The 20,403-nt window shown below is 48.6% G+C and overlaps 2 protein-coding genes across 7 annotated transcripts in view; both read right to left on the bottom strand.

Annotated features, from left to right (window-relative positions):
* Positions 1-16,897, bottom strand: part of SLC29A1 (solute carrier family 29 member 1 (Augustine blood group)) — a 39,696-nt gene extending 22,799 nt beyond the window's left edge. For 2 of the 6 annotated variants that reach the window (XM_020993892.2, XM_020993888.2), the window contains exons 1-5: positions 13,333-13,433; positions 6,173-6,284; positions 4,719-4,800; positions 2,626-2,707; positions 192-388 (exon numbers count right to left, since the gene is read on the bottom strand). In XM_020993892.2, coding sequence (XP_020849551.1) covers positions 192-388; positions 2,626-2,707; positions 4,719-4,747 — 308 coding nt within the window. In that variant the 5' untranslated portion in view covers positions 4,748-4,800; positions 6,173-6,284; positions 13,333-13,433. Of the gene's footprint in view, positions 1-191; positions 389-2,625; positions 2,708-4,718; positions 4,801-5,068; positions 5,401-5,772; positions 5,797-6,172; positions 6,285-13,332; positions 13,434-16,849 lie in introns of those variants that run through there. The other 4 variants (XM_020993889.2, XM_020993891.2, XM_078155337.1 and 1 more) reach the window with 4 other exon arrangements.
* Positions 16,898-19,609: 2,712 nt separating this feature from the next.
* MYMX (myomixer, myoblast fusion factor) lies at positions 19,610-19,874 on the bottom strand. The gene has a single exon (XM_078156775.1). It carries the CDS (start codon positions 19,835-19,837, stop codon positions 19,610-19,612), a length of 228 nt encoding a protein of 75 aa, XP_078012901.1. The 5' UTR covers positions 19,838-19,874.
* Positions 19,875-20,403: the final 529 nt, after the last annotated feature.

Here is a 20,403-nt window from a genome sequence, read left to right on the forward strand (position 1 = left end):
TACACAACATTCTGCTCTAGAAGCTTCCCACCTCTCTGCCATTCCATAGGAAAAAAGAAAGGGTGATGATGGATGTCAGAGAGCTGCTACTTGACCTGTGTGAGCCTGGGCAGGTCATCACCCTTTCTATTGCTAAAGCAAGGAGTTAGGGCACCAGGGAAAGGAGATGAGTCATGGAAGGGTTCAAATACCTCTGATGTAGGAAAGAGTTGAGACAGGTGAAGACCAGAAGGGGAAGCATGGCACATATGGTCATGACATTGTTGAAAATGGAGTCTAGGAAAGTGGGTTTCAGTGGCGGTGATGATGTAGCAGTAAGGAGGTCCCTGTTTTCCTCTGTCAAGGCACCCGAGTTATTCTGGGGTGGGCCCAGGCGGCTTCTGAAATACTAAGAAGAGACGTGAATAGTGAGGAATACTCCACAGGTACCAAAGTACTCACATGCACACAGACATACTAGCAAATCTAAGCTCTCAGCACATTCACAACAGCCTGAATGCAGAAGCAGATGAGAATGCAGCTACCTTCTAGTAAGCCACACAATCCTGAAATTTGCAACAAATCAATATGTAAAAAAAAAAAATGCCACTGTTCACTAATTTTTAAAAAGAGGAAGACACTTTGGTCCCAAGGCCATCTTGGCAACTAAGAAGTTATAAAGGAAGGAGGCTATATACTGTAGTAGAAAGAGTATTAGATTTGGAATTGGAGGAAGACCTGGACACATTGTACTGGCTCTGCCACTTACTACCTGGGTGACCCCGAGCAAGTCACTTCCTCTCTGGGCCTCAGTTTCCTCATGTCTAAAATGAGAAGACTGCTTGAAATGTAGGATCCTATAATATTTCTTGGATGGCTCTTCATTCACCTATACAGTTATTCCTTTCACTAGTACAGATTGTAATCCACCGATGCCTTCTTGGTTCTTTTCCCTGCCTTCCCAGAAATCCTTCTAAGATGATCCACCCAACACATAGGGGAGGCCTTCCTCTTGGTTAACAAGGAGGTGTGCTTCATTTCTTCTATCAGTGTATCCAGACTCACAATGGGCTTTGGGCAAGGTTCCCACATATATAGAGTACCAACGGTTGACACCTGGGTTTTTTCTTTCTTTTTTTTTTTTTTTACATGCAAAGCATATTTCCATGCAAGCCATGTTGTCAAAAAAAAAAGGCAAGAAAAATAAAGAAACACAGTCTAATAATCCCAGCAGTCTAGAGAGATGGTGAGGTATCGAGTGATAAGCTGAGTCAGGAAGACTTGGGTTCCAGTCCCACCCTCTGACACATACAGGCTATGGGACCCTGGAGGCAAGTCACCTCAGCTCTGAGTGTCCAGGTACCTGTCTAAGACTCTGAGTTATAAATGAGTTAATGGATCTGCAAGGGCGGAGGAAGATTCCTATAATCAATGAATCACAGGTCTAGTTTAAAAAAAAAAGACTGTACAGAAGTTATAAGACTCTGAACACCATCTCCTTTCCTAATCTCGTCTCCACAGGCAGACAAGGGCCCATAGAGCCCTGTTGTATTTTTATCTGCACAGAAGAATGGAGAATTGAAGTTAGTCACACTCTCAGGTGAAGTCACATACAGCAAGTGTCAGAAGTGGAGTTCAAATCCCCATCGTCCTGACTTCAAAATCAGTTCTCTGTCTATTACAACACACAACTTTGTGCTTGGCTATAGCTAAGGGTTGCTGGTGATGAGTTTCACCAGCTAGGGAAGAGGAGCTAGGCTGGTCATTGGACTACAAGTACAGTCTATCACCCAGACTGAACTCAAATCAGCTTTTTCCAAGTCAGTAGAGCATGTCAGAATTGTAAGAACCTAGGGGTCACCACCACACCAGCAAGAGATTGCAGAGGACTTTAGAGAATACACACAAATGAACTTCCCCATTCACAGAAATATGATACTTGGAAGGCACCTTGCAACCATCTAGGTCAGGGGCTCTTCACCTTTTTGTGTGTTATGGAACCCTTTGGCAACCTGGTGAATCCTATTCTATCTTTTCAGAAGAATGTTTTTTTTTTAAATTCATAAAACAACACACATAGGATTACAAAGGAAAACAACTATATTGAAACACGGCCACCAAAATATCTATTTAAAAAAATGCAGGGAGGCCAGGTTAGAATCTCTGATCTAAGGGGTAGCTAGGTGCCACAGTGGACAGAGCACCAGCCCTGGGGTCAGGAGGGCCTGAATTCAAATCCAGTCTCTGACACTTACTAACTGTGTGACCCTAGGCAAGTCACTTAAGGACTAGCTCCCTCCACCCCACTCCACCAAAAAAGAATCTCTGATCTAGTCTAATCCACTAATTTTCAGAGGAGGAAACCAAGTCTCTGAGAACTTGACCAAGTTCTGATATCAAAGTCAAGACTAGAACTCAGGTTGCCATATTCCCACGTCCAGGGTACTCTCCACTACCCAACAACACTGCCTTTTCCTCCTCCCATCCCGGTGGACAGAAACACTTCCCTCCTCCCGGGATGGACGTGTCACCTATCTACATCCTCAAATCATACCCTCCAGCACCTCCTCCTCTAAGTACTTTACTGTACACTGATTTTCCATGGTGCCAACTGGTCTACCATCTTCCCCCTCTCCCAAGTCTCACCATGGTGGCAGTCATAAAGAAATTCCATGGCAGCAGGGTGCCCAGCCCCAGCATGAAGAAGATAAGCCATACTGCTTTATACCTGGAGGAAGAGAGAAGAAAGGCACACAGAACAGATGAGTGGAATGCCCCAGCTTCAGTTCCTAACTAAAAGGACAGCCTCCCCCTTACTCCTCATTTCATCCCCAGCCTCTCCAATCCACTGTAACCCTGAGCAAACTCTTGACTTGGCTTACCTGTCCCCTTCCCAAGGAACAGTACAGTGAGGAGAGCCTTTCCTGCCTTCCGTGGATAGGGATAAAGATGAAAAAGAAATAAAGACTGAGCTTTTCCTACCTACCCCACCCAAGGACAAGGATAAAGATAGAGATAAGAAGGGAACCCTTCTTGGTTCCTGTGGAGAGGAATAAAGATAAAGAGATAATGTCTGAAAGGGTGCTTGGAGAACTCTTGTGAGCAGTCCAGTGGGAATCTGGAGACCTCTGCCTCTGGTGCTTTCAGAAGGGAAAGTGTTCCATTAAATGTACCCTGCCTATCACCTGTGTCTCTTACCTGCTCTGCCTCTATCTGCCTAGTCGCAGGAAGCTGGGGAGAGACAGGCTCAGGGAAAGACACAGGGCTGACACTGTATCTGTGCCTTAGTTCCCAGCCCCCACTGACCCATAGGGACCTTAAAGGCTGGGAATTCCAGTTCAATCCCATACAGTTCCACAGAGAAAGAGTGGAGGGAATGGAGGGGGAGAAGCAAGAAAACAAAATACACAGCAAATACCCCTCCTTCCCCTTTCAGCTGGAAATGATTATGCTGCTGCCTGTTGGGGGATAGGAGGGAAGGGGAATGTCTAAGGTTCCCTACAAAAGACGTGAAATCAGGGAAACCCAGCTCCCTGGTGCTTCTGCTTGGCCCTTCCAGGAAAGGGTGGGTGGGAGAAATGAACTTGAGAGGCCAGGGTGTGTGTATGTGTTTGCTTTCTGCTCCAGACAGAACCGGCTCTGTTGGTCACATAGGGTGGGACCATGGGTATAAGGCAACAGGATGTCACTCAGGTTAAACCCAGTTAACAGTTAGGGTTTTCCTAGTTTGTGGGGGAAAGGAAGAAGAGCTATTCCCCAACCCACATTAGGGCAGTTATACTCCTCACCACCCACCCCCATATCAACCACTGTCTGGGACAGGCTGAACCACAGGGGTAGGATTGGGATCATGGCTAGAACCCCAGCGGAAAAAGTCTGAGCTGTTTCCCCAACCAAGAGGCAGGGAGTCTGGGCTTGGAAGCCAAGAGGGTCAAGTAGGATAATGGGGTGAGAGAGATCAAATGATAGGTCCCTGATGGTATATGGGATGCAGGGATGAGATGGACAGCAGAGGAAAGATGAATCTGCCAAAGAGTTAACAGTGAATGATCAGAGATGGAGCATGGGGCACTGTGACAGGTATACTGGGGACAGGGATGTAAAGAGTGGGATAGGAAATGAGATCAGGACAAGAAGGAGACCAAAAAAGTATAACAAGGCTAGAGATGAAGCAGGGAAGCACTGAGAGAGGGTGACAAGGGAAAGAGTGAGCGGAGAACACGATAGGGAAGGGGGACATGAATCCAGAGGGGGGCAAAAAGTGAGGGCAAGACTTATCCAAGGAAGAGGTCCCAGAGAGAGAAAAAGGGTGGTGGTGGTAGCAATGACAAAGTTTTCCAGATGTGCTGGCAAGGGAGAGACAGAAGCTGCCAAATATCCTTCCCCATAGGGAGAGGCTGGAAGCCAAGGCCGGCTAGCTGAGGGGAGCCAGCAGCAGGGTGGAAACAGTGACGGAATGGGAAGAGGCCCAGGTCATCCTACACGCCTGTCTCCCACTGACCAAGCACCCAGCAAACAGCTCAGATCTGGATTTCCTCCTCACTGGCTGGTCTGGGCCTGACTCACAGGTGTTCAGCAGGAAGGGCTGGTAGACAGAGGGGGGGCCCTGAGAGTTACGCCACTACCTCTTCCCCCAGCTCCACCGAAGAGACCTCTCTTTGGGCCCTCTATGCTTCCTCTCCCTGCCCCCACCCTCCACCCCACCAGAAAACTTCCCGACCTTCAGGACTTCGTCCTACCTGTCCTGTGGCGTGTGACTGGTCATCATGACAGTGCTGCCCCTGGCTCAGCGTGGCTTCCAGCTCTGTCAGTCTGGGGGTCCTTGGAGGGGGAAGGGCAGTTGCTATAAATCCCCCTCCCTCCCTGCCCCAGACCCTTCTTTGTCCCATAGTGGCACAGCACTAGGTTAACTCCTAACTTCGCTATTTTTGTTGCAGTTGTCCCTGCCTGACCCCCTCCCTACCTCCCAAAGGGACCTCAGCATGCCTCAACCTACTCCCCAGAACAGCCAGGACAGCCACCAAAGGAAACAGAGTCCCGGGAGCTCACCCCCAGCCCACCCCACCTCCTCCTCTAGCTGCGGCGATACCTGGTTCCCCGCCACTGCCACCGCTATTTTTATCCAGCTCTGGAGCAGTCCGTAGCCGGGAAACAGGAGAGGAGGAAGCAGAAGGGAGGGGGTAATTGGAAGGCAAAGAGAGAGAAGAGACAGACAAGAAAAGAGGAGACTGGAAGGGCAGTGAGAGAGACCAGGGAAGATAGGAGAGTGGGGGGAGGAAGTGGGGAGGGAAGCAAAATAGAAAAGAGGGAGGCAGGGATAGACACGGGAGGGAAGAAAGGGGCAGAGGGAAGGTACAAACAGAAGGAGGAGGAGAAGCTAAAGGACAGAGAAGGTCGAGAAGACAAGAGCCCCACAATCCTCCTCTCACAGAGACTCGGCCCCGGTCCCTACAGATCCTTTCTCCTGGGCATGGGGGGTGGGTGGGAGAGGGTCTGGCCGTGGGCTCCTGGGCTGAGGCTTCCATTAGCCCCTTTCCTTCCCGTTTCAGCTCCCATCTCAATTTCTGTGATTTCCCAGCCTTATTTCCTAGCGCTGATATTCCCCCATCCCCCACTCCCCACCCCAGCCTTAGGGTTTGCTCGTCCCCATTCCTGAGATTTTCTCCCAAACACAAACACTTTCCAATCAACACATTTCACCGATGCTTCGGTTACGATCTAGACCCCCAAACCCTTACTCTCTCCTGCCCTCAGTAAGCCTTTTCGTGAAAAGCAGGCTTTCCCCACCCCCACCTGTCCCCTGCTGCTCTCTCAGTTCCTTTGTGAGGCAGGCCTCCTCTCCCCTTCCTCTTTCTTCCAGAGCCTTAGGAGGTAAAGGGGAAGGAGGAGTAGCAAGGGGGGAGGGGGGAGTATCACAGCTTTCTTGATCCTAAAAGGCCTCTCTCTGCCTTATGGCTCGATTTCCCCTCCCCCACCTTGGAACGGCCGGGGATGAACAGGTGGCAGCCAGGGGCACTGGACCCATTAGTGGGCTGCCAAGGAAGCGTGTGTGCTTTGCCGTGCATGCAAAAGCCTGCCCCACACGTGAGGGTCATATTCTGAGGTCTGGATGAGACTGTCCTGAGGGAGAGGGCTGGGGGAGAGGAGCACCTCCCCTGTCCTCCCCAAGCCCCCCCCCCCGCTGGGCACACACCTGAGGTTGGAGCCTGGAACCTGCAGCTTTGTTCTCCCTTCTGGATAAGTCTTGAGCACCGGGTGTCTAAAGAAAGGCCTTTCTCAGCTGGTCCAGTGCAGACTCACTTAGCCTAATATGGGAAAAGGAACGAGAAAACAAGTTACTAGGCCCCTTTCTTGGAACACTAGGTGTGCAGAAGAGATAAGGAGGACAACAGTTGAAAGGCAAATGCGTCCTTTCTATAAGTGTTACAGTCAGTCAGTCGACAATCATTAAGCACCTACTGTGTGCTGGGAACTGTACTAAGCACTGAGGACACGAAGAAGGTTAAAAAACAGTCCCTGCCCTCAGGGAGATTGCCATCTAAAGGCTGCATGGTTGGAGGCCGGCGACAATGCCCCCTGGCTTTGGAATGAAACAATCTCAGTTTGAGTCCCATCTCTGGCAGTTCTTAGCCATAGGGTTCCATGCAAGTCACTTAAAACCTGAACCTCAGATTCCTGGCCACGTAACCCAATACTCCTTAAACTCCAGCAGCTCCCTGTTACCTCTGGTTGCTGTGCTCTTTGTGACCCTATGGACCATACTGTCCGTGGGGTTTTCTCCGCAAAGACACTGTAGTCATTTGCCATTTCCTTCTCTAGTGGATTAAGTCAAACAGAGGTTACTTGCCTTGCCAAGGGTCACACAGCTAGGAAGTGGTCTTCCTGACTCCATGCCCAGCACTCTATCACCTCAAGAATCATATAAAAACTCTCCCTAGCATTTCAAACTCCTCATAACCTGGCCCCTTCCTACCTTTCCAGGGTTCTTACACATTACTCCCTCCCATCCACTCTCCAGTCCAGACAAACCAGGGTACTTTCTGTTCCTCAGGCACAATACTCCGTCTCTCACCTCCTTGCCTTTTCACCAGTCGTCTCCCATACCTGGTACGCACTCCCTCCTCACGTCTTGGAATCTCTGATTTCCTCTGAAACTCAGCCTGAGCACCAACTTCTCCATGAAAGCTGTCCTTATCTCCCTGGCCGTTAATACGTCCCTCCCTCTCCAAATTACCTTGTGCTCATTTTGTATATATTCTGTACATATAGAATTTATGCTTGTTCCTTCTCTCTTCTCCCCGCCTCCCTACCATTACAATAGTTGATTGTTAATATGTTTAATAGGAATGTATAAGCATAGCCTATATCAGATTGTACGCCATCCCGGGGAAGGGGAGAAAAATGTTAAACTCAAAAGCTTATGGAAGTGATTGTTGATAAATCAAAATAAATTAATTAGAAAAAGAATAGTTGATTGTTGCCTTTCATACTCAAAAAGGACATCACAATGTCAGGGTCCATGTGTATCTGGCTGTGGCTGATGAGGTCAATGTGAGCTCAGAAAAGCTCTACCACAGGTCGGGCACAAGTAGTCCATGTGAATACCTGGAGTGGAGATGGCTCTAAATTTGCATATCTCAAACTCCTTCTGAGCTACCGCAATTCTGCTTTGCTCACAGAGCACAGCACCTTCTCTGCTCTCTGAAGAACACTGGTATTGATTGGGAGGCATGGGAGACACTGGCACAGAAACCAGGGCCTGAAGTCTTTTCTCTTTATCACTTACATTACCACATTTTTTTTTGCTATTGTTGTGTCTTTTAAGTTATGTCTGACTCTTCGTATCACCATTTAGGATCTTCGTAGCAAAGATACTGGAGTGGGTTGCCATTTTCTTCTCCAGTCTGTTTTACAGATGAAGAAACTGAGGCAAGCAGGGTTAAGTGACTTGCCCAGGGTCACATAGCCAGTAAGTGTCTAAGGCCAGATGTGAACCCAGGAAGATGAGTTTTCCTGATTGCAAGCCCAGCACTCTATCCATTGTGCCATCTAGCTGCCCCATTACCACATTTTAGGATGTGGAGAAACTGGACAGTGCCCAGAGGAGGGCAATTAGAATGGTAAAAGGCCTTCAGTTGATGCCAGCGTTTAATACAGTGCCTGGCACATAAACAGGTATTTTAATAAAGGCTCACTGACTGATCAGTAAAATGGAGATAATACTTGTCAAACAGGGCCTGCTGTTGGAAAAGTGTTTTGTAAACCCAAGCACTCCAAAAATGTGAATTGTTATTCAGCTTCTTCCCCTAGACCTCCTGCTAATTTCCCCTAACCATCCCCCATACATCCTGGCCAGTCAGTTTCCTCATCTATAAGATTCAATTCCATAAGCATTTATTAAGCATATACAATTTACAAGTATGAGAAGTACAATGCCCAGGGGAGGGAATCAGGATGATGAAGGGCCTCCAGGTAATGCCAGATGTGGACTGACTGAAGGAAATAGGAATGTTTAACATGGAAAAGAAAAGACTTAGGGCTCTCATATGAAAGAAGGAATGGGCAGAGATTTGTACTTGTGTGTTCCCTGAATTGCGACATAGCTTTAAATTGTATTCTTCATCCGTGGTGGGGGGGTGGGGGGGGTAGAAATGATCTTTTTTTGTTGCCTAGAAAATACACAAATAGGGCAGCTAGGTGGTGCAGTAGATAAAACACCAGCCTTGGAGTCTGGAGGAACTGAGTTCAAATCCAACCTCAGACACTTAATGGCTGTGTGACCTGGGCGAGTCACTTAAGCCCTATTGCCTCAAAAAAAAAGAAAGAAAAGAAAAAAAATTATGGTAGGTTAAAGAAATGGAATTTAAAAAACAAAACTTTGCACCTTTTTTAATCCTAATAAAAATAAATAATTTTAACACTTAAAAAAAAAAAAGGAAGAGGGAACAGACTTGTCTATCCTGACCCCAGAGGTCAGAGCCAGAAACAATGATTGCAAAGTTAGGAAGAATTTCAGAGCCATCCACTAGTGAAACATACACGGATCTGGAACCAGCAGATCCCCCTTCCCTGGATGTCTTTGAGCTAAAGCAGAATAGCCATTTGCTGAGGAAGTTTGAGAGGGGATTTCTGCTAGGGTCTAGGGTGGACTAGCTTACCCCTGTAACAGGAGTGCTCTCACTCCTCACCTCCACCTTTGAGGTCTCTTCCAGATCTAAGATTCCACAACTCTGTGGCTTAAACCGCTCAGAGTATATGGTACTATTGTTGTTCAGTCACATCTGACTCTTTGCGACCCCTTTGGGGTTCTCTTGGCAGATACTCGAGTGATTTGACGTTTCCTTCTCCAGCTCATTTTTTAGATGAGGAAACTGGGGCAAATAAGGTTAGGTGACTTGCCCAGGGTTACACAGCTAATAAGCATCTGAGATTAGATTGGAAGGAAGACTCATCTTCCTGATTCCAAGCCCAGTGTTCTGTCCACTGGGGCACCTCATTGCCTCCTTAAGGCACAAAGGAGGTGACTATTTGCATTAGTAAAAGGCCAAGAATACCATACACTGGGGAAATCCCTATCACAGCATATGCAATTCTCATGCAAATAATCACTCCTCCTTCATAGACCTGATAAGACAACAGATATGAAGCATTTTGCAAAGGGTAAATCCCTATATAAATGTCAGCTGTTATTATGAAAAAGGATGAGGCACCAAATAGTCTCTTCACCTCATACCTGGATTACTGCAATAGCCTGCTGACTGATCTTCCTGCCTCATGTGCCTTCCTACTCCAATCCATCCTCCAAACAGCTGCCAAAGTCATCTTTCTTAATTGCAGATATGAATACATCACTTCCCTACTTAATAAACTCCAGTGACTCCCTACTACCTCCAGGATCAAATATAAAATGCTATGTTTGGCATTAAAAACATTTTACAACCAGACACCTTCCTAGATTTCCAGTCTACTTTTCCCTCTATTTATTCTATGATACAATGACACTGGCTTCCTTGCTGTTCATTCACAAGCCACCATTTTCAGACTCTGGTTTTTTTGTTTTTTTGTTTTTTTAAACTAACTGGCCCTGTAGAATGTCTAGAATTATATCTCTCCTCATGTCTGCCTGCTGGCTAAGTGACAACTCAAAGGCCTTTCTGGGTACCCCTTGATGCTAATACTTTCTGAGATTATTTCCAGTGTAAGCTGTACATATTTTGTTCATGCATAATTATTTGCATCTTCTCCCTTCCCTGCCCCCAGATTGTGAGCCCCTCAAGGGCAGAGACTGGTTTTTACCTTTCTTTGTATCCTTAGTACTTAGGACAGCACTTAGACATATAGTAAGCACTTAATAAATGCTTTTGTCCAAGGTGTCAGATCCCTCCCACCTCAGATCTTGGAAAGTCTACTGAATTGATGGGAATGCCCACTCAAACCAAAGTTCCTGATCCCGTAGCTAGGTGAAGCACTGGGCCTGGATTCAGGGATACCAGAGGTCCAATTTGGGCTTAGCTGTATGCCCCTGGTCAAGTCACTTCGACTCTACGTCACTTTCCTCATCTGTTAAATGGAGAAAATAATAGTACCTCCCTCCCAGGGCTGTTGTAAGGATCAAATGATATAATTGAAAGTGCTTTGCCTGATATATAGTAAGCTCTATCAATGTTAGCTGTTAGGATTATTATTATTCCTGATTAGTGGAAGAACCAAATCTGAGACACTCATATACCTCTTGCCAGATTACAGAAGGATGAAACTGGTTAAACCAGCTCAGGTTTAGAAGGGAGGGTTGCTGCTCAGAGAGGTAGGTTGAAAAGTCAGATTTTCCCATCACTTGGCAGAGGCGGGGAATCCCTTGCCTACTTCAGCCCCACTTGAAGCAAGGTCCAGTCAAGAACCCCTGTGCCCCACCTACCACAACGGCAGAAAGGAAGGAAGGGGGGAGGTTTAGGGGCACAGTTGAGCTGTCTTTGGGGAGGGTAAAATATAGCAGGGAGCACATGACATTTTAGAATCCCCCCCTCCAATATTACACATAGCCAAAAAATCCAGGCTCTGAGGCTTGAGGGACCTTCCCCAACATGGTAGCCTGGTCCTGCCAGGCCCTTCACACCATCCACTGGCTCCAAATGCCCCTACCTCTTCCTCCTTGCTTTTCTCTAAGCCCCACAAGCTCTGTGTGTGTGTGTGTGTGTGTGTGTGTGTGTGTGTGTGTGTGTGTGTATCTTTATCTGCTCCAACCACCAGCAGCCCGGCAGGTGGGGGTGGGGGTGGGGAAGATAAGAGGAAAGCAAGAATATGGAAGACCTGCTGCCAGGAGCATCTGGGCTCCCTCAGCCTGAAACTTGACAGAAGGGCGATGCCACACATTGTCAGCCTCTGAACAGGACAGGCCAAGCCCCAGTGATACAGACCCCTACACCCAGACGCCCCTCTTCTCCTGCATCCTGAGTCCACTCTACTGTACCCAGAAAGATGCCCCCCGCCTTCACTGCTTTCAAATCCCCCAAATCCCCTGTGACCCCTACAAGCTTCCCTACATGACATGAAGAAGGTGGGAAGACGATGGGAGCACTGTCTTCCCAATCCCACAGAGACCAGACTTGCCAAGGAAACCTCAGCTCTTTCACAAGACGGTACCTGCACATGTGTTGAGATGAATGGAAACACTGAGACAGGCCTGGAAGAGTCTCATATCCAGGATTTGGGACTTAATTGGGGTAGTGCTGGCTGCATAAGAAATGCTGATCGAGGAATTAGCAGAAATGGGGATCAGAGGTGACAGCAGTTGGTGAGAGGGGTAAAAACAAGGATTAAGGCTGAGGGAGAGGGGAAAATAGGCCATTCCTAATAGACTGATAAGGAAATCTTGGATAAGAGCTTCCTGGGGAGAGATAGGGAAGCCAAAGAGTGGCTGTACTCTGCCCTGGTCCCTTTCATCTTGAGTATTGTGCTCAGGTCTAGGTGACATAATTTAAGAAAGCCACTGATAAGCTGGAGTGGATGAAGGAAAAAACAATCAGGATTTTGAAGGGCATCGAGTTGAAGTCATAAGACAATTAGCTGAATGCTCGAAGACGATCTAGCCTAGATAAAGATGTATTAGCATAAATAAAGACTTTGGTAGCATTTGGGGGACAAGATAGCTGGCCTCAAGTGTTTGAAAGGCTGTCCCATACAAAAAGGCATATAGACTTAATCTACTCAGTTCCAGAGGGCAGAACTAGCAAGTGGGGATGCTTAGTAAGTAAAACAGAGGCTTGATGTACGGAAAAAATTCCCAATAATTGGTTATCCATAAGTGGGCTGGGCTGCCTCTAAAGGCAATGAGTTCACCTCATCGGAGGGCTTCATGCAAAAGCTGTCTGATTTTTGTTCAAGTCTGTGCCCCAGCTCTGAGGTCCAGCCATTCTGGGGAACCCTCCCCAAGAGCTGGGGGGAGGCAGACTCAGGAAACAGAAGCTTCAGGAATAGATACACCTGTGTTTGAAACGGGAGGAGGGGGCAGCCTCTTACCATCACAGAGCCCCAGTGAAGTGGGGCATCTGGCAGATGTGCACCGGAAGATGCGAAGGAGGGATGGGTAGAGATGGAGGAGAGCACTAGACTTGGAAACAAGGGTTCAATTCCAGGTGGGCAAGTCCCCTCCCCATCCCTGAGCCCCAATTTCCTTGCTTATCGATAAATCTCTTGGCAAGGTCCTGGCCCTCGTGAATCCTTACAAGTGAGGACAGACGTTATATAAACTTGCATAAGAACTATCATATCATAGATCGTCCTTAAATAGCAGGATTTGAGCCCCTCTAACCAATCTATTGCCAGCTCCTTCACTCCTCCGGTCCCCCCTCAGCTCGGTCTGAAGACAAACTCCGTGGACCACACACACCGGACCCTGCCGTAACTCCAGCCCCTCCCAGAGTACCACGAGGTCCCCTCTCCGGGTCCCCATCCCTTCCTCCGCCGCCACGTGCTCGGATGTTCTCTGTCCTCTCCTCCGCAGGGACTAGGAGGATGACAGGGGAGCAACGGCGCGACCCGGGGACGCGGGAAACACCCCAGGGTGTTCCTCCCCGGGACCTTGAAAATTCCCCGCGCTGTGCCCTAAGAGTGTGCGCGCGCACCCCTAAGTCCCTGGGGACGCCAGGGTGGCCAGTGCCAGGGAACCCCCCCCCACCTTGTCTCCTGTACACGCTGGGGCAGCACAAAGTGGGAAGGGGCAGAGTAAAGTGGGAATGGCCAGCAACAGATCGGGATTTAGAGGCCACGGGCCATTAGGGAATTGCGGGGCTCGAACCTCCCATCCTCTGGGGTCCCCTACCTCCCCACTCCCCAAGTGCACATCGAGGACCACACCTGCTCGGGGTCCGGCTCCTCAAGCGCTCAGCACCAGCTCAGCTCGATTCCCGCGTCTCCCTCCCGCAGCCCGGGCCCCCTTCAAAGCCTCCTTCCCCAGGTCCCGCCCACAACCCGAGAAACACCGCCCCGCCCACCAGCCTTCTCTATCCCCGCCTCCTCCGCTCCCCCAAGCTCAACTCCTCCTCCTCCTCAAATACCCTTTCCCTCAGCCCAGGAAGCGCCCCCTTCACACACACTACCCCGCGCCCAACGACATCCCCTACTCCACCCTCTCCAAAACCCTGGGATTGGCCTCCCCCACCTCTACTTAATTGTAAATTGTTTTTTCCACACCCCACGAAAATATCCTGTTTCTACACCACTCTAGGGCTCTCCCAAACCCATATTCCGTGGGGACCTCTTCAACCAGAAAAACCCACCCTTTGGTATACTCCCCCACAATAATCCCATCTTGATCCACAGAATTCCCAGCTAGAGTTCCCCCTTCACCTCCCAAACTCTAAAATCCTAAATACTGCCTTTCCTCTAACAATAATTTCGATAACCTTGAGAGCAGAGGCTCTGCTTTTTTTGGGGGGGTGGGGTGTCATTTTTTGCATCCCCAACGCTTAGCACAGTGCTTGGCACACTGTGGGTGTTTAAGCAACACGACTTAACTAATTTACTTTTTACCCTCTCTGCTGCCTCCCCCACCCCAGTCACCCTTATTCTCCAGATTCAACCCCTTTTATTCCCACGGACACTAAGCTCTCCCTAAGCATACTGCCTTCCTTTCCAAGTCCCTGCCTTCTCTTTAGTTCTATTTTCTCTCCCACAATTCTCTTGGACTCTCAAACCTGAACTCCCTTATTAATATTTCCTGGTAACTGTCTCCTTTCCTGAGCAGGATTACTCCTTTCATACCATTTTGGTTCTCTATTCATATGGGACTGGTCTCTCTCCACCCCTTCCAATTCCCTTTGTTCACATCCTTCCTCCACACTTTTATGCATTGGGGGAAGATCATAGTTTTGTCTCTAGGTTACAGCTTTCCCACTGCCCTGGACTCACACTTTATCCTAAGTTAGATCCCATCGGCACATCCACCCTATCTATATTCAAGACTAGCTCTGAGGGAATGGGAGTGAAAAGAGGTTGGGGTGTCTTCTGGAGGTCACATCCCTAAAATGAATCTCAGTGTCTATTTCCAGCAGTTTCTAGAAAATCCAAGGTCCCTTTGCTTGGCCCCACTTCTCACTGGTACTGAGTTATCAATTAAGCCAGATTCAACCAGCAGACAATAGGGGTCCAATTGGGGGTAATTCTAGAAGGGAAGTTTCTGAGAAGACAATCCCAACTTCTTGGCAAGAGCATCAGAAGGAGGTATAACTAATAAAGTATGGAGTCAGAAAGACCTGAGTTCAAAACCTGTCTTCAGCTTTTATTAGGAGCTGTCAACAAACCTTTCAGCCTCACTTTCTGCACCTGTAAAAAGGGGACAATAATTGTACCTTCTGCAGAAGGCGGGGGAGGGGGGGGAGAATCAAATAGGATAATGTGTGGGGAATTGCTTTGCAATCCTTAAAGCACAATATAAATTAGAGCTATTATTTTTAATACAGAGATGGAAGTCTGCAGGAAACCTCTAGGGCTCACTTCACTATCATCACCCTGCTGCCTCTACCCAAGTGCCCTGCCCTTTAGGAAGGCAAGATAAGGCTAATTAACAATTAATAATAATTACAACCAAGAATTCCTCAGAGATAGACCAAGCTGGGGAGATAAACTCTCATTTTCCCCAACCTCCTCTCCCTCAGCATACACACATTTAGACCAAAGAAGGCAAGGGGGACTCTAGTCTCTCAGTCCTAGGCTTTTGTACCAAATGTCTTCTCTCATACATACAGGCCCAGAGTCCCTGATACACAACAGAGCTGTATGAATACACATTCACAAATACCCCAGATGCTTCATAATATATCACCAAGGTCACCATGCCCTTGACCTCAAAGGTCAACTGCTCTAGCCTTAGCCTGGGTGGGAAGCCCAGGGAAAGGAACAGTTTTGTCTTCTTAGGGGACACCTAGGCCTGATCACCCTCAGTAGACCTCTGTGGAAATAGGTGTGGCCATCGATCACTGGTGTTGTGTCTAAAGGAGGCCCAACGTGGGAAGGGAAGGAGAGGGAAGTGGTCACTGTCTTGGGTCAGACTGGAGGAGGTTTATTCTTTTGTAAACCAACAACTCCCTCCCCATTCCCCTAGGGTTGGGTGGTTGGCAACAGCCCCGGCTGTTATTGCTGGAGGGCCGCCCATCATCCGGCCCCACCTGGGCACTGGCCCAGCTTTACTACCTAGGCACCCAGCCAGCAATTCCTCCCCTCTCCATTGCCTCCCCAGGAAACTGGCCTCCTGCAGAGGTTTTTGGACACAGGTGCCCTCTGGTGGGCATCTCTGGGAGGCTCCAGGCTGTCCCAAGTGGAAACCTTTTGTTGCTATGCTAGCCTGCTTCCACCATGCTTAAGAATCATATGTCCTTGGACCCCACAGGACACTCTAAATCAACCCGACACTGCTCATGACATCCCACTATGAGTTCACCCTTAGGTGCCTAGCAGTGGGTTCTGTGGAGGTTGGAAGCAGGGAAGAATACTTACTAACCAGAGGGCTTTGGGCAAATTAGTTTGGCTTGTCTTGAAGATGGGCAGGGGGTGGGGGTTATAGATTATCTCCAAGGTCCCTTATCTAGCCCTAAAGCCTTTGATCCCCAGCCCTGATGGGACTTAGATTCTCTCCAGATCTTTCTTTGTCCTCCCCAGTTTCCTCAGGCAGCCTTCCCCCTAGATGATCAATACTATAAACCTCCTTTCTTTGTAGTTAACCAAGTCACCCCAGTTTGAGAATGTATGGCTTAAGAGTCTGTTTGTTCCTGTAAGTCAAAGGCTCTTCGTGTGTTTGTATATTTGCACACCACAAGCGAGTTTTTCTATGAAGGATGTGTTTGCTCTGTTTGTGTTAAGGGTACTGAGCCTGTGGAGTATTCTTGAGTATCCACATGATACTGAGCATGGTGTGCATATGTGTGTGCATGCAGGGGGTCTGGGGGAGGTGATTCTTTTGCTGTTTTACTTCTCCATCTCACCTCACCTCACTCACCCTCCTCCACCCCCCCCCTTCTCTAGGCTTGTCAACCACACACTACTCCATTTGTCAGACCTCTGACCATCTCACCGCCCAAGCTCAGTACCACTGGAGAAAGGGTGGTGTTGGTCGTACACTGATTCGTAAGGAGTCCCTTCTCTACCCCTCGGCCTCCTCCCCTTGACTCCAACCATGCATAGTAGAAGTTAGTACTCCTAAAAGTCCCAGGGCCCTCCCCTCCTCTTCCCAAAGAGCAAGACTGCCCCCCCTTGATTCCTTAGCCCCAATTTCACCATGATCATCATTCTACTTGCCCCCCCAGTCTCTTCCAGGATGTCCTTCCTCATACATTCCTCATACATTCTCATACCTCCCCTCGAATCTCTCCCTGGTTACCTGCGTTCGCATTCCCTGGACACCCACTCCTTTTGCTCCCCCAGATCCTTGCATCTCCATCTCCACCTCTTTTTCTGTCAATTGAGCTTCCTGGGCTCGGAAGCTGGTCCCCAGCGGCTTGGAGCCCCGCCCGGCATCCAGCAGACACCTCTCGCCCCGCCTCCGGGCCGGTTCTGGTCGCAGCCAGGAGGGAATCTGTCCTTTTCACCCCCTCTTCCCAGATTCCAGGCTGCCTCACCTCAGGGCCAGAACGGCCTCCATGACCACTGCACAACTCAGGGAGGGGGGGGTGGTAGGTCATGAACTAGATGGGTCCGGAGTGCCTGCCAGACCGTGAATTCCCAGGCAGGTGATTCTCTTTCATACCCCCAACCCTCCCCAGTGTTCTCCCTTCCGGGGAGCAGGAAGCTGGAAGGAAGATTGCAGTTCGCAGCTTCCAGGCTGACCTTGGGGGCCTGGGAAAGAAGTCAATCTGTCAGTGGAAGCAGTACTGCCACTCGAACCCTGGCACCCCAACTGTAGGGGTGGGATTAGGGGCCCAGGAGAGGAAGGGGTTCAAACTCAGGGTTCTCTGAGGTTCTCAGGTCGTGGAGAGAATGGTTACCCTACTAAGAAGTTCGTGAGGGTGTATGTGCGTGGGGGGTTGGGAATTAAGCCTGACCCAGGATACAGTCACAGAGGGTTGCTACTACTCTAGGGTAAGGTTGGCAGTCTTCGTCCGCGGTGCTTGTCCTGGAGTGCCAGTAGGGCTGAGAGCATAGGTAAAGTGCTCCCTTGAGGGGAGGTTAGGGAGATGCCCATCTCTGCTTAAGACCTCCCTGCAGCCCATAGAATGGGCCTGAGTGGCAGAAGCTGCACCATAGGAAGGGTATGGCTAGAGAAGGAGCACTGCTCTCCTTTCCTTTGTATCTGCCACACAAAGTAGATTGGGACTCTGTACACTGAGTTGCCTACCTGGAGCAAGTTGGGGAAAGGACTTTTGAATTTTGGATTAAGCAAATTGTTGAAATTTATGCAGAAATCAATCTTGTTTTGACTTCTTGATGTCACCCTCCCCTACCCCTACCCCCCAACCCAAGAGAGACCTACATCCTTTTTCAGAGCTTTGACTCAAGACTCTAGGGTCCCTATTCTTAGAAAGGTTAGCTTCTTCCTCCTTGTCTTAAGCCCATTGGTATTAGAGTGCTTCCTTTCAGAGTCCAAAGTCCTTGATTCACTCTAGTCTAACTTCTCCACTTCTTGAAGGACCAGATTTAGCCTTTTCACTTGTCTCCCATTCCTGGAATGCTTTCCCTCCTCACCTCCACTTCCTGGCTTCCTACTCAGCTCAAAGGCCTTTCCTGCTCCAATCCACAAACTCCCTCTACCTCTCCCCACCCCCACCTCCTGTACCTTCCCTTGGAGATTATCTCACGTTTTATAGTTTACATTTGTTTTTGTATGTACAAAGTTGTTTGCAGTTCTCCTCCCTCCATTAGAATGTGAATTTCTCGAGGGCAGAGTGTGTTTTTGTCTTTCTCTGAATCCCCGCAATTTATCACAGTACCTGGAATACTGTAAACTCTTAAATATTCCTTGACTGACTTTTTATTTTTTATTTCTCTTATTTTTAGGAAAGGAAATCCTGACCTCTCTTTCTCCTTGGGAAAATCCTCTTTGTCTTCCAAATCTTACCCTAAATCTGGGCTGTCTTCCAATCTGACAAACCTCAGAGACCTTCCCAGGACTCTATCTCCTAATCCCTACAAACTCATTGGAAAGACATCCCCCTCCATGTAGCAAATTACTTTTGATCTCTATTTCTGGGCTTCACTAGGCCACTCTCCTCTGAGTGAAAATTCGAGATGAAGGATTAAGGCAGTGATCTCCCAGTCAGGCAGATCACAGATTCAGTCAGAGGCAAAAGATTCACAGAGAAACAGAAAGAATAAGATTAAACACAATAAAGAAACTCCTCGCAAGGATGGCCATTGATAAAAAGTGTGGAAGCATCGTCTTCCTTGCCAATTGTCTGTGCAGGGTTAAGAGATTGTTTTGCTTGGAATTGGGGACAACGATAAAGCCAGGTGCCTAAATTCTAATCTCAGACTCATTCCTGGCTATACTCTTTGAGCCGGGGCAAGGGATTGTACCCTGTCTGGCCGTTGGTTTCTCTCTCTGGACAAAAGGGATACTTCTTCCTTCTTCCTTCAGCCAGTGGGCGTAAAGGGAGTATATTCAGAAAAAAGACAGATGTGAAAGAAAGCTTGAGAAGAGAGAGGCATGGAAGATTCAGGATTAATTAGCTTTTTTCATTTTCCACTGGACAGATAAGGCAGCATTCAGTACCAGACAGATGACATTAGGACCAGGCACACACTTAGCCCACCAAGTGCTGTATCAGAGGGGGTGGGGGGAAGGGATTGTTTGAAAACAGAGGTCGGGGTGAGGAAAACCCCCAATTAGACACCTCTCTTGTCATGCTGCTGTCTCCCCTCCTCCTCAATCAATTGGGCAAGATAAAGCAGGACAATCCTGTGGAGCAGAGTAAAGGTGGAGACATAGGTTTAGTGTTTTCTGAGAATAGCCAGTGGTGCTGGAAGCCTTCCTTTGCACCCTCCCCACCCCACCCCTACCTCAAGAAAGAGACATCCCAAGACTCCAGGATCCCATTCTTGGAAAGATCTCTTTCTTCTACTCCTCTGCTTCCTCCTCTTAAGCCCAGTGGTAGAAGAGGGCTTCCCTTAGGGCTTTGCAGTCTTTGCTGCCCCCACCCCAACTCTAGCCTCCCTTGCTCTCTACTCCATTTCTCTGTGCATCAGGCTGGTGCCGGAGGCTGAGGGCATAGAGAAGACAGCCCAGAAGAGCTTGGCGGGTCTCCTGAGAGCCCAGGCATTGGGCCAGGCGGCGAAGAAGGGGCACGAGGTGCTTTCGAGCGAGGCGAGCAGTGGGCAGCAGCAGGCGGGACAGCAGAGTTCTTAGCAGCAGCGGAAGCAGTGGAACAGGCATGGTAGAAGGCCCAGCTGGACACAGCACTGTGGAGTGAGGAAGGGTAGGACGGCCACTACAGAAGCATCTACCTGTTCTAGACCATTCCTCCTAGGCCTTTCCCTCCCATTATGCCTCAATCTCTAACACCTTCTCCATTTTACAGAAAGGGGTTGGTTGTTTTTTTTTGGGGGGGGGAAGGGCTTATCATCTCATCCATGCCCCCTGCCCCTTCTGGTAATGTCTCATTGGTTGCCAATTTTTACTTTTTACTTTTTTAAAAATACTTTCAAAACACTTTCCTTCAGTTCCCTTATTTGGTTTTTCTTCCGAGGGAGAAAGGACAAGCAATTTTCTCCCCATTATATAGAGACCCAAAGACCTCTTAGTTATTTGCCTGGAGTTATTAAATTATTAAAACAAGGACAAAACCCTAGGGATTTTCTATCCTCTCAATGCAGGGTTCCTTCTACTAAACCCTCCTTAATATCAACTAGCCCCATCTTCCCTCTTCAAACACATTTTAGCTCCCTCCCTAGTTCCTGTTCTCTTGTTGAACCACATTTTCTGTGGGTTGGGTTGGTGTA

The sequence above is a fragment of the Phascolarctos cinereus genome, unplaced genomic scaffold (genome assembly GCF_003287225.1).
Source record: "Phascolarctos cinereus isolate Bilbo 61053 unplaced genomic scaffold, phaCin_HiC Scaffold_5;HRSCAF=322, whole genome shotgun sequence".
In the NCBI taxonomy this organism is placed as follows: Eukaryota; Metazoa; Chordata; class Mammalia; order Diprotodontia; family Phascolarctidae; genus Phascolarctos; species Phascolarctos cinereus.

Bases quoted from the DNA above. Each gene is read 5' to 3' on its own strand.
- MYMX (XM_078156775.1), bottom strand. From the start codon at position 19,837: ATGCCTGTTCCACTGCTTCCGCTGCTGCTAAGAACTCTGCTGTCCCGC.